This window comes from Nipponia nippon, unplaced genomic scaffold (genome assembly GCF_047370975.1).
Source record: "Nipponia nippon isolate SJK-2023a ecotype South Korea unplaced genomic scaffold, ASM4737097v1 scaffold_3, whole genome shotgun sequence".
Lineage (NCBI taxonomy): Eukaryota > Metazoa > Chordata > Aves > Pelecaniformes > Threskiornithidae > Nipponia > Nipponia nippon.
Genome location: NW_028262347.1, coordinates 124,254,308 through 124,267,139, shown reverse-complemented (window position 1 = coordinate 124,267,139; position 12,832 = coordinate 124,254,308). Strand labels below are relative to the sequence as shown.

The window sequence follows — 12,832 nt, the reverse complement described above, 5'->3', positions numbered from 1 at the left end:
GTGAGCTGGCCAGTCTGGCCCAAGGTGTCCAGGTCTGCAGCTCCTCCACTGCCCCCCAGAAGCTGACTGCTATTGCCCCCGGGGCCGGCAGCACGATCCATCCTCCCTGGAGCCAGCTACCTCCTACGGGCAGAGGTGGTGAAATTATGTCAAGGATACCGTTTACGGTTGTAGAGAGCCATTAGACTCAGATATCAGGTAACGCATTTCATCTTTGTTAGCGGGGTGAGGGACGGCCATCCCTTTTTCCTCCCCGCAGCAGCGAGGCTTTGCCCGGGCGCCCAGCACGCCGCCGGGGGCTGTGCAGACAGAAAGGGGCTGTCACATAACCCCGCTCAGCCTTTGGTTTGCTCCTTGAGGTTCCCAGGCAAATTTTAAGTAAAAGATGTCTAAATAATCCTGCCAATTAAAAAGCTAAGGGCTGTTCCTCTGTAGACCCCTCTCAAGGACCAAACGGCAAAGACAAAAGTATTTTTTCAGCTCTGTGCTTGTTGTCACAGGCTGGCGGCTGGGAGATGGGAGGGAGACGGAATTTACTACGCAGGAAGCTAATTGTAGTAATTAGTTATTGAAGAAGGGAATAGTGTATTAAAGTATCAAAATTTGTCACTAATGTATCGTTATGAAACAAAGCATTATACCGCACAAGCAGAAGCTCGACTTGAAATGTTAATGAGTTATACCTTAGCACTAGATTAAAAACGCCAGTTTATTCGGTATCCTTAATATTTGAGTGCTAAAAAGAAAAGTTAGCATCAGTTTGTCACTAAATCACTGTTATAACTTTCCTTTTAAATTTAGATGGGTGAAACCCACAACTGATGTAGTTTTTAAAGATGTGTAATTATTAGAAGTTAGATACACTATGAAAACAGATTTGTGTGTTTAAAGCAAAGATTAAGGTTGCATCCTATTGTCTAAAATATCCTATTGTTTAAAATTGCACTTTATATCCCAGCAGTCTGACCACCTTTCTTCTGTACTTCATGGCTGAGACTCGGTGTCTCAGGGAAACCCTTTGCGCAGCTAAGAACGAAGCAATATTTTAATGTAATATGTGTAATCCCCACGAGTTCCCGTTTTCTGACTATTTGTACGCTCTATTCGTACATAAAGGAGTGTTGGGATATAAAAAAGTTAAGCGTGCGCTTGTTCTGCGCTCGGAGACAGGGGCTGCAATCTGCTGACGCGGCGGGACTGGAATTACCGCTCCACCGTGCCGCGTTGAACGCCGAGCCAGCCGGCACGGGAAGCTATTCTGCTTCAAACCTAGCCCGGTGCACTACTACTGCAATAAGACATCAGACCTGAGTGAGATTACCAGATAGCTCTTTTATTATACTATGGAGGGCAGATGTGCAACTTGCAGCTGTCTCATCCCGCTGCATTAGCAAACCCAAGAACACTCTGCTTGAGGACAGATGTGGATACAGATGCCAGGTAACGTTTTTCTCAGCAAAAATGCAAGCTGCTTTACATAGTATGAGGTTGGCTTTCTTTTCTTGTTTACTCTTCGTCATTTACAGCAATAAGAAATATGCTGGATCCTACCTATGCAGATTAAAAAAATCTACTGTGAATTTATACCCGCCGTGGCACAACTTGCAATGACAGGAAAAGCCTGAGGCACAAGCCATCGATTCATCCCTGCCTCCAAGTACTGTCACGCAGTTAAACTCCATCCTTTAAAATACAAATGCAGAGCGAGAGATGGAAACTGTAGCAGCAGCCGCAGCTTCCACCGTACCCAGGGACATTTGAATTTTTTTTTTTTATTTCAGCTGGCCCTGGCATCTCTCTTGGCAGAGGGCTTCCCCACGCTCCTGCCTTTTCCCGAGCGTGTGGAAACACTCCAACCTCGGGGACAACCGGGGCGGCCTCCAGTCCCGCTGAAGCCGTGGGGGTAGCTCCCTTGGCTCTAAACTCAGCATTTTCCACTTGCTGCTGGGTAATTCTGCCATTTTAGAACTTGAAATCTCAGTATTGCCTCCGCATTCGAGTGATTGCTCACATGCTGAAGAGGTGGGGGATGCACCACATCACCAAAGAAAACTACCCAGTGCCAATAAATGGTGTAAAATGAGCAACTGGGAGCTCGGACAGTTAAATTTGGAGTGATATTGGCATGTTCCCAGGGTGGCTTAGGAGGGTAGGTCAGCGCAACACTCAGTTTCCATGGGGGATATATGTTAATAACGCTTCAGGATGGGTCTAAGGCACAACCTCGTTAGTATCTTCATTAAGAACATTGCCTCGCAAAGCAGAAGCACGCTGCCTGGCTGGCGTGCAGGGAGGCGGGAGGGCAGCCCTGCCCCAAGGGGACGTTGAGGACGATGACATGTGAGAGGGACCCGAGGTCCGGGGTCAACTGGATGGTGACTGCGGGCCAGGAGGAAAGGAGATCTCCAAATCTGTTTGCATTTCCAGTGGACACAGTAATATTGACACCAGTCCTCACCTGGGATGTCCCTTATGGTTCAGGTATGGAGAACTTTGACTGGACCATGAGCAGAGATACAGCTGAGAGCGAACAGAGGACACCAGAAGAGTTTAGGCTACAAACCTTCATGGAAATGAATTTCTGCTGTCTTGTACGTGCCTTTCAATTAATGAATTTCGACATATGGAAGTCAAGTTTTCTTCACCACCATGGTATAAGTTAAGGAGACCTGGGCAAGCAGCTTGCTAGAGCCCCCACTCATACTGGCCTCTTACTGTCAGCAGACTTCACTTCAGCACGTGTAGAGTTTTCTTTAAAAGGGGGGGATTACCTGACAATTTCTTCTCCTTTACCATGGTCTTGCCAATGGCTAGTACTTGATAGCTGACGCAAAAAGGAAACACTCATTGAGTAACAGCCATTACCTCCAATGAAAGCGCCGAGTACTCTGGCAAGCTAGCAGAAATGGAGGTGACTGGTACTTGGGTACTGGCTTGTTAACCTGCTTCCATCGAAGGGGTTTTTAAGCTTTCTTCTGTATTTTCATGGGTTCCAGTTTTTTGTAATAAATCCAATGCACCTACTCACGATATAAGCTCAGTCAGGGAAACACTTAAAGCGACTCCTTGACTTTAAATATTGAAATCTAACCGCTTCAGTGGGAATTAAATTAAGCACATGGTATTCTTAATAGGCGTGGTTTTCTGAACAATTTCTTCCTCTAAAAAAGGGGAAAATCTCTCCTGTAAGGTTGTATGTAACAGGTAGTAAGAAGAAACTGTGATTACTCAGCTTCCCATCCTGAATCAACAGCTTTAAAACCTTTTTTCACGTATTGTATCTTAACAAACCATGAGACGCTTAATTATCTCATTATAGAAACCAAAGTGCGAAAAAGAAATGTAAGGGGAAGGCTGTGAGCCCTGGCAGGATTACAGGGGGAACCTGAAGGGCCGAGCCGTGTAATCTTAAAAAAAAAAAAAAGCCTGTCATTTTAAATTGCTCATATGAATCTGAAACCTTTAATTAAAGTATTGAAACTCTTCATTCCTAAGGCTGTTTCCATCCTCATCGCAAGCTGAACCGATCTGCCCCAAGGCTTGTCAGAGCAAAAAGGTTTCCAGCCAGCCAGCTGGGGTAGGTCCCGGCGGCCGGAGCGGCTTTGGGGCAGGAGTTAATGGGTGCCTTGGGCAGCCCTGGCCACTCGAGCAGAGAGCAGGCAGAAGTCAAACATGACGTGATAAATGGCTCTGTACGACAACTGAATACAAGCCAAAACCTATAGGGTCTAAGAAAAAAATACGCATGGGCTGCATTATTGAGAGGTCTCCTTGAAAGTAAGCCCCTCATCAGTAACAGTCAGTGAGTCTCACATGGATACATACATTTTTGTACGAACACGCTGCCAGACAAGACACTTAGGGGAAAGAATATTTTTTCCCCAAACAACTTCATCGCATTTTTTTTTTCTTTGCTTGTTTAATGGTGCTTTTCTTTCAGAAACTATACAGAGGAAAAAGGGAGTGAAGCTGAGCTGTCAATTCTTCTTGCTCCTATTTTATGTTTTACAGGACAGCATCTGAGCAAATCCCCTTGCAGAATGCTCACCTACACGCTTGGGCACTGTAAAGAACTTTTAAATAGCTATTAATTATATTCAGACTTTAGGAAATTTGTCTTAATGTAAATGAGAAGCTCCAGGGTAGAGTTATAACACATTTCATAAAATTCCTAATAAGATTTATTGATCTTTCACAAAACACTTTAAGGAAAAAAAAAAGAAAACCAGCTAGAAATGAACAGCAAAGAACTAAGTTTATTTTAAAAACTCATGGCTAACACAGCAGAGTCGATGCTGCTCATCTGCCGTGAAGTGACCAGATAGCCACGCGAGTGCCTAACTGTCCAGCAGCTGAAGTGGATTTTTGCATCGGCTTTTCCTAGTCTGAAGAAAAATTAATGAGTTCATCTTCGCAAAATGACAGAAAACTCACAAGCCGAAAGTGTCTTTGGACTCAGCATGAGCAGCAACATCTTGCAAGTTAAGCCCATAATGAAAATAAAATAAAATGTTTCAGTTCTATCAAAACCTGACAGTCATAAATGAACTAAGCTGTTAACTGAGATAATAGTATGAAATCTTTCAGCAAGCACAGCTGTAATCACCCTAAAATAAAAAAAATCTTCCCTTCTTCTATCTGGTTATACACGTGATAAAGAAGTGATTTCCTTAAAAAAAAAAAAAAAAATTGTAGCTAAGTCATGTGTTGTCATTTTGAAAGAAAAAAAGTCAGTTCGGTCTTGTAAAAAGAACAGATAAATCCTGTAGATATGAGCTGGGCATTGTAAATGCTACTACTGCAGAGAGGTTTAGAGAGTTTGCTGTCCTTATTATGGCCATATGATCTTAAAGCCAATACCAGATAGTGTTCTTATTATAATTCAGTTTTTCCACTGCTTCATTATACCATTTGCCCTCTACCACCCCAACTTCTGCAATACTTCATTCAGCACTTACTGGAACTGATCCCCTCCACAACCAGCGTCTCGCTCTTTGAGTCAGCTCACGATATTATTCAGAGCATCTCAGCATCTCCAAAATGCCCCCGCCTAACGGTGAGCTGGACAGCTGGCACTGGCAAATTCGGGTGCCCACATGAAATCCCAGCCCTGAGTGTCCGGAGCAGGGGCAAGCAGCCTGGATTCAGGCAGGGGGTTGTACCCAAGCACCATTTGAGCGGCATTTCTTGCCCTCCCTGCAGGGTGCTGCTCCCTGCCAAAGGCAGTGAAGTCTGGGCCCCTCATCAGGGCGATGCTCGGGGCTGGGATGTGGCTGCTGCGCTGGATGTCACCTGGGAGCACAGGGAGAGGGGCTGGGGTCCTGCAAATCCCTACCCGCAGAAGCAGCGTTTGGTCCCTGGGTGCTCCCGGGACACAGCAGGAGTCATGGAATCATAGAATCAGTAAGGTTGGAAAAGACCCTTAAGATCATCGAGTCCAACCATTAACCTATCACTGCCAAGGCCACCACTAAACCATGTCCTTGAGCACCATGTCTACCCTTCTTTTAAATACCTCCAGGGATGAAGACTCAGCCCCTGCCCTGGGCAGCCTGTGCCAGGGCCTGACAGCTGTTTCAGTGAAGAAATTTTCCCTAATATCCAACCTAAACCTCCCCTGGCGCAGCTTGAGGCCGTTTCCTTTCATCCCATCGCTTGTTCCTGGGGAGAAGAAACCGACCCCCCCCCGGCTCCAGGCTCCTTTCAGGCAGTTGCAGAGAGCGATGAGGGCTTCCCTCAGCCTCCTCTTCTCCAGGCTGAGCCCCCCCAGCTCCCCCAGCCGCTCCTCCCCAGCCTTGGGCTCCAGCCCCTGCCCCAGCCTCGCTGCCCTGCTCTGGCCACGCTCCAGCCCCTCCATGGCCGCCTTGGGGTGAGGGGCCCAGCGCTGAGCACAGCATTCGAGGGGCAGCCTCACCAGTGCCCAGTGCAGGGGCACCATCACCTCCCTGAAGTCAGCACAGCCCGAGGAAGCAGGCAGGGTGGACAGAGATGAACTGCTACCCGTTACAAGACAAGTCAGTCACATCTAACCTGCTTCCACTGTATATCTGCCCATGTATTTTTCTCCGTACTACCAGAACTAGAAGTGCCATCTCCTGCAGCGTGAATTTCTGTACAACAAGGAACCTATTGAAAAGGATGAATTTTCTGTTATTTTTATGTAACGAGTACATAAACCTTGCTTTCCCCTCAGCCCTTGCCCTATTGACTCCAAGGCAGTGACTAGAATGTGGAAACTCAGATTATGTATTGATTTTACCCATACAGTACAGCAGTATAAAATTTGATAGTCCCCACTCTGTTTTGCCAAAAGAAATCCTGGGAAGCAATGTCATAATACAGTAAAGCATGGGGAAATCATAACGCTTAGCAAGGATGAATTGCATGCGAGTATTGGAGCTGACAGAAAAATGAATAAAAAATAGAAGTAAATCTGATTTATCACATCCTGTTTGCATTTATTATGGACTCCTCCTAAGTGATAACCACTCTAAAAACAGAGAACTATTGGTTTTGCAATTAGATTAAAATATAACTAAAATATAAGGAATTAAGCTCAGTAAAATCACTCAGAGATGAAGATTTGGGAATATTCTTAAGAAATTAAAACTCCGTCTCGCCTTTTCAGCTACAGTCTGTCTTTCCCTGCTTAGCCAGCGAGAACTGCAGGCGCAGACCACATGCAGCTCTGGGAACTCGCCATCAGACTTTGCCATTCCTCCAAGTTCATTCAGCAGACGCCCCACAGGCACTGTTTGCACGCAACTAAAATCCCTCGCACCCCTACGAGCCAGAGGTCATTATGCACTCCCCAAGCTTTGTCCAGCCCGTTTCGTGAGGACAAACTGCCAGGGATGATAAGCAAGCGATGCATGGCTGTTCTCCGTGAAGACAACTATTGTCTGCTAAGAGCAAAAGCGAGCCCTCCAAACCCGCTTGGCTTCAGACCTGAAGCTGGGCTCAAACCGCAGTCCAAGAATTAAATGTTCAGCACATTAGCTGCTAACCCACGGGCCACGGCTTAACCTTGCAAGCAGTACATCACTGCCTGGTCCCAAAAAGATGATTTATGGCTATATGACAGTCCCTTCTCTTTCTTATATAGGCCAGCACATTGCTCTAGAGTAAAGAAATCATGGGCTTTTTATCATGTTGAACTCTATCTGGGTAAAGAAACAGTCTAGTTCCTTATTTATTTTTATCGGTTTATCCTTGAATAATGAACCAAGCTGTTGTGATTTGTTGCCAGTACTATAGCATCCCCTGTAAAAAGCACAGTGTAGAAGTGGAGCTACCATGTTATTTCCTGAACTTTTCTGTAACATATCAATATAAATCCAATTCTCCAGTGCATCCTGGCTGAAATGAACCATGAACACAATTTCTTGCTCTGTTTGGATACTCCCTCAAATAGAGAAATATTTTCAACCCTCCTTCCAGTTTATTCTGGGGAAAATGGTGAAAAGGTGCTGTTTTCTCGATGCTACGCCCATCCCTGAAGAGTTAACACCACAGTAAGCACCAAGTTGCTCCAAACTTCCAGCAAGGGGTGGATTTCTAACGTTCCCAAGATCAGGAGATACCAGAAATGGCATCTAACCGGAGGGGCTTCCCATACTCTTACTCGTGTTAGACGTCTCATCACCCACGCACAAGCTCTTGGGCCATTGCGTGCTCTGAACGCCCTCACCACGTAGCTGAGGCCTCGGAGCCCCTTGACCTTTCTCTCTGCAGTGATGGCTCCCTGGGCACCCATCGGTCTCTGTTTGCATTTAGCAGCCCCTCACTCTCACTCCCCCCTTCCCAGGGCTGACGTACCTCGTTCCGCAGGCTCTCATCACCAGGTCCAGACCCACGGTGTCTGCGTTTGCGTTTATCTTCTTGCACAGACCCAGAGGAACTCCTGCAGTGGTTTGTCCAGACGAAGGCTGGTCATTTGGCTATTGCACAGTATCCCTTTGATTATACCGTGTGTTTGGGAATATGGAGAGAATAAGAAAATGGTGTCAGAAGCCGTAGCTCACACAGACACGTAAAACCAGGAGCAACACAGGGGGTGTGTGACAGCAGGGCGTGCCACAGCCTGCTGTGGCAAAGCACACCTAAGGGCACCTGATTTTTGACATCTGTGTTAACTCTCCAAGTGAAAAAGCTCAGCTCGTCAGCCTTGCTGCCTCGCCAGGGGGGACGGGTTCCTTCGGAGCCTCTTCCGAGCTCCTGAGCTGGCTCCTTGTTCTCAGGCACCCTCCAGAGGAGCCCACCTCACCTCCCAGCTTCGGGAGGGGGCTTAGGGGAAATTGGTCTCAGCTTAAGTGCAAACACTTCCCGAAATATCTTCTGCCAGACTCAGATCTGAATCCTGCTGCAGTAACAGTCTGGCTGCAGGGAGAAATAATTCGGTGAGGGGCATGCAGAGGGTACCTGCCATAGTCGGCAGCATTTCATACAAGGACCTGGGAAGACAGCTGAGGAGCCATCCATCTACCGCAGTTTGGTTTCTAGAAAGGCAGCGAAGCTCAAGGACCCCTTCAAGATGCCCTGCAGCCAGTCCCCCTGGCAGCAGCAAGGATGAGGTGACTGGAGAGCCATTGCCAGGTCATTTGCTCAGAAGTTTCTGATTCCCTACATCACGACTCACCCTAAACCTCCAGCAACAACCCGTCGCGCCCCCCCAGCCGTGCCCAGCGGGGACGAGCGCGGGGCTCGGGGCAGCGTAGCGGCAAGGCTGCAGCCTGGTGCGTCCCACCGCGCCGCTCGGGGCTGGGGGTCTCACGGCTCAGCAAAGCAGCCGGGCGCTGGCAGCCCCGGGAATTTGTTCTCCAAGAACTAGATGAGACTATTTCTGGGTTTCCATGGGAGTCTGGTCCAAGGAAGGCTAGACCGCAGCATCCCATCCCCCTTTTTCACTAAAGTCTGCAGCTGCCCAGTTAGCCCAGAGACTCGTTACCTGATGCAGTTCTTCCTTCAAGCAGTGTTTTTGCTTAGAGAGATTGCAATGTTTCTACTCGAAGTAGATTGATTTATTTAAAAAAATTCTCCTTTTCTTTCCAACACACAAAAATAGAATTAGAGAACAGAAGCACAAAGAAATACAAATGATGGTCTCCATGTACACATTGAATCATCATCTGAAATAGTCCCTGAAGAAAAGCTGGCAACGCGGTGCGGTCCTTTCACCGAGCTATCCATGGACTTCCCCAGCGCAGGACCCAGCTGAGCTGCTAACAACGACCACGCCGGGGAAGCCTGAAGCACGTGCAGCCCCCGGGTTCCTCCTCTTTGTGTTCTGCTGCGTTTCCAGGGTCCGGCGATGGCATACTGTCCCAGGGCAAATGGTCTCAAGGTGAAAATACGGAGCTCGGCACCTACGGCTGAATCCAGAACTTTGTATCCTGAAGCAGAAGAAAACGTGGGTTGAGCGCAGTCATTTGTTTCCCAGCTCTGAGGTCAGTGTCTTCACTGTGTCTCGGGAAGGGTCCTCTGGCTCTGCCAGGGCAAGTTTCTCCGTCCTTCCTATTTAAAAGCGTGTGCCCACTCCCTGGTGAATGCATTTCACAGTCCGAAGGCAGCTTTTTAAAATCTGAATGCCAACTGAAACACGTAGCTATTTTCACCAAGAAATTCATCAACAAGCCCTTTTATTTTTTTTGGTAATGATACAAGGCTATCTCCCCTCTTCGCTCCCTCCATGACCTGCTCACCACAACCCTCAGCCACCTGTAAAAAAAGCAGCTTAAAATGCAACTAATTGCAAAAATAACTTTCCCTGCACCCTTTAATGTAGTAGCTAAAGGTTACCCTGCTGAAACAAGAGCTTGAAACCTTGACCAGCATTCTACCCACTTTAAAAAGGAAACAGGAGTTATAGTTTAATGTCTTCTTACTCGATAGCCCTGGAAAATAATAACATAAAGATTCTGTCTGAAATATTTTAAAAGCCATTTCAGAATAGTGATTTTTTTTCTTGCATGAAGCTTTTTTTCAAATAGGAGATTAATAAAAAAGAAATTTGACTCCATAAACTGATGCAGGATATTGGCTGACAAGTTCAGTTTGCTCTTTCCTTCATTCTAGGTCTACTAAGTTGGATATTTATAAACCAGCTACTTTGTCATACTATTTATTGCATTTGGGGCCACGAAACCACTTGTAGAGCTGATTCTTCCCCTCCGTCAGGGACTCGCATCTCCAACACGTTTTAGGTTCTTAGACAGTTTATGTTTTGTTTTTTTTTGTCCGAGTTGCTTTGTGGTTCCATTATAAGGCACAAAGTCTGTGTTATACAGGTTTCTGTTTGGGGTTGTTTCCTTGTAAACAACAACAATAATATTTTTCGCTTTTTATTTAAGAAAGCTGTATTTTTGTCATAAGCGAGGAAGCGTGGGCTGGAGGAGACAGAGAGCCAGAAAGGAAAGGCAACAGATTATACAGCTCACAATTTTCTTTTCTTCAAACTCAAAGACTTTCAAATAACGACTGGAAAGCAAAAGCAGGGAACAGGCACCAGGTCTTAATAAGCAAGTGGGGGAGGCCAAAACCTTCTTGTTTGAAGTATTTAATGAAATGCCCAAACATAACCGCCGCGGCTGCAGTCCATTGGTGCCGCGTTGCATTTTTCCAAAGCTTCATAAAAAAAAATAAAAATGCAGAAACCGCGTGTACGTGTGGATGCCACGGATAAATCGGAGGTGTTTTTACCAAGGTAAACGAGCAGGTGCCCTGGGAAGGTGGCTGGGGGCTGCTGCGCGGCGGGGCAGAGCCCGGCTGCGTGGGGACGCCCGCACGGCGGGCCACCAGCGCCTCACAAGCCATCGTCAAGGCGCTTAGCAGGAGAACCGGCAATTAAAGAGCTCCTCAGCGGGAATCCGGCTTAATTTTGGACGCTCGATTAAATCTGAAAATCTTGGTACAAATTATCGTCAGCTCCGCGGGCTGACACAAAGATGATCTTTTGTGTTTGGGAAAAATAAAGGGGTTTTATTGAGAAACGCCGCGGAGGACGGCGGGGCTGGGTGCCCCCCACGCCAGCCCTGGGAGCGGGGCCTGCGGGCGAGGGCACGTCCCTCTGTCCTTCCCTGCACCCCAGGCTCCCTCCTGGCGTCTCTGGAGAGTCCAGGCTGCAAACCTGGCACTCACCTCCCCCAACCCACCCAGGAGGGCCATGGCGGGAGCCCACCTTCCAGCGAGGGTCCCTGGGCTGCCGCGGGGAGCTCTGCTTTGCTCCCGGCCACGCAAAGGTGAGAAAGCCACCCCGGGCACCCACACGGCAGCAGGTTAAAGCCTTTCCAAGGTTTCAGTGGGATGGGACAGCGTGAAAAAGGAGGGAAAGCAGCTCCACGGCCAGCCCCGACGGCCTCGCTCGGCTCCCCGCACACCCCCATCCCGCTCCCTTCCTTCCCCACCTCTCTAGTTATAGATCATATATAAAAATGCATATTTACGCGTTACAAAAATATTCCTCTCTCGTGCGTTAGTGCATCTCGCTGCGGCCGGGGAGCTGCGGTCAGGCCTGGGCCCCGGCCCGGCCGTAGAGGGGGGCTTCGGCGGCGGGGGAGCCCCGCAGCCCGGCGGGGCAGGAGGCCCGCGGGCCCCCGCCGCTCCCCTCGGCCGCTCCGGCCTCGGCCCGCCTCTTCCTCCTCCTCCTGAAGTTGCCGTTGTCGAACATCTTCTCGCAGTTGGGGTCGAGGGTCCAGTAGTTGCCTTTGCCTGCGGAGAGAGGAAGGGGCCCCCCCGCCCCGCGTTGGCCGCCGCCTCCGCGCCCCCGCCGCGGGGGGACGGAGGGGCCGCGCCCGCCCGTCCCCATCCCCGTCCCCTTACCCGGGTCGTCCTCGTCCCGCGGGACCTTCTTGAAGCAGTCGTTGAGGGAGAGGTTGTGGCGGATGGAGTTCTGCCAGCCCGCCTTGCTTTTCTTGTAAAAGGGGAAGTTTTCGGCCACGTACTGGTAGATCTGGCTGAGGGTGCGGCGCCGGCCCGGCGCGCTGTGGATGGCCATGGCGATCAGCGCCGAGTAGGAGTAGGGCGGCCGGGCCGGCCGCGGGCCCTCCTGCGGCGGGGGCAGCGCCGGCCAGCCCCGCTCCGCGCCCGACGGCGGCCGCTGCGCGGGGGCGCAGCCCGAGGGCAGGAGCGGGGCGGCGGGCAGGTAGGGCGCGGCGGGGCCGCCGAGCCACAGGTAGGGGTTGGCGGCGGGCGGCGGCTGGGGCAGGGGGTAGAGGCCGGGGCACACCGCCACGTCCAGCAGCTCCTGGGCGTGCGGCGGCGGCTCGGCGGGCGGCCCGAAGGCGTGCATGCTCCGGCGGCGCCCCGCCAGCCCCGGCGGCAGCGCCGCGCTCCGCGCCCGCCCGCTTAAATACCGCCCGCGGCCGCGGCCGCCCGCCGCCGACCCGCGCCCGCCGGCGGAGGAGCGGGGCGGGACGAACCCCCCCGGCCCCGGGCCGCCCCCGGCCCCGCGGGGAAACGCCGCCCCTCCGCCCCTCCGCCCGGCCTCCCGCGCCCCGCCGCAGCCGCCCGGCAACGCGGGTGCGGAGCGGGGGCCGCGCTCCCCGCTGCGCGCTCGGGCCGGGAAGGTTTCCTGGGCAAACGGTGAGAATTTGGGAAAACCGCAGCGGTGGGAGCCGCCGTCCGGTAGCACCGTCGGCTCCCGCTCCAGCTTCGGCTCCCATTCCCCCCGTCGGCTCCCTCCCCAGCCCCGGGCACACAATCCGTCCAGCCACAAGAGCCTCTGTCCTCCAGTGAGGACATTACCAGCAAGTCAGGAAAAGTGATAAAGGTGCCTACACCCCCTCTGGAAACGTCCCTCGGAGATCGGAGAACAAATTAGGGGTCTCCAGGGCTT

General features: G+C 50.5%; 1 protein-coding gene across 1 annotated transcript; it reads right to left on the bottom strand.

Moving 5' to 3' along the window:
- Nucleotides 1-9,290: 9,290 nt before the first annotated feature.
- FOXI2 (forkhead box I2) lies at nt 9,291-12,286 on the bottom strand. Its single transcript, XM_087766421.1, has 3 exons — nt 11,818-12,286; nt 11,442-11,706; nt 9,291-9,392 (listed from the first exon to the last, which is right to left on the bottom strand). The coding sequence occupies exons 1-2, from the start codon at nt 12,284-12,286 to the stop codon at nt 11,504-11,506; spliced, it is 672 nt and encodes a 223-aa protein (XP_087622547.1). The 3' UTR covers nt 9,291-9,392; nt 11,442-11,503.
- Between the last annotated feature and the right edge of the window lie 546 nt (nt 12,287-12,832).

What these genes read in the sequence shown, in the direction of transcription:
- FOXI2 (XM_087766421.1), bottom strand. Translation starts at nt 12,286, where the DNA reads ATGCACGCCTTCGGGCCGCCCGCCGAGCCGCCGCCGCACGCCCAGGAG. An exon ending in GCGGGACGAGGACGACCCGG is followed by an intron (nt 11,707 to 11,817) that starts GTAAGGGGACGG and finishes CTCTCTCCGCAG; the next exon opens with GCAAAGGCAACTACTGGACC.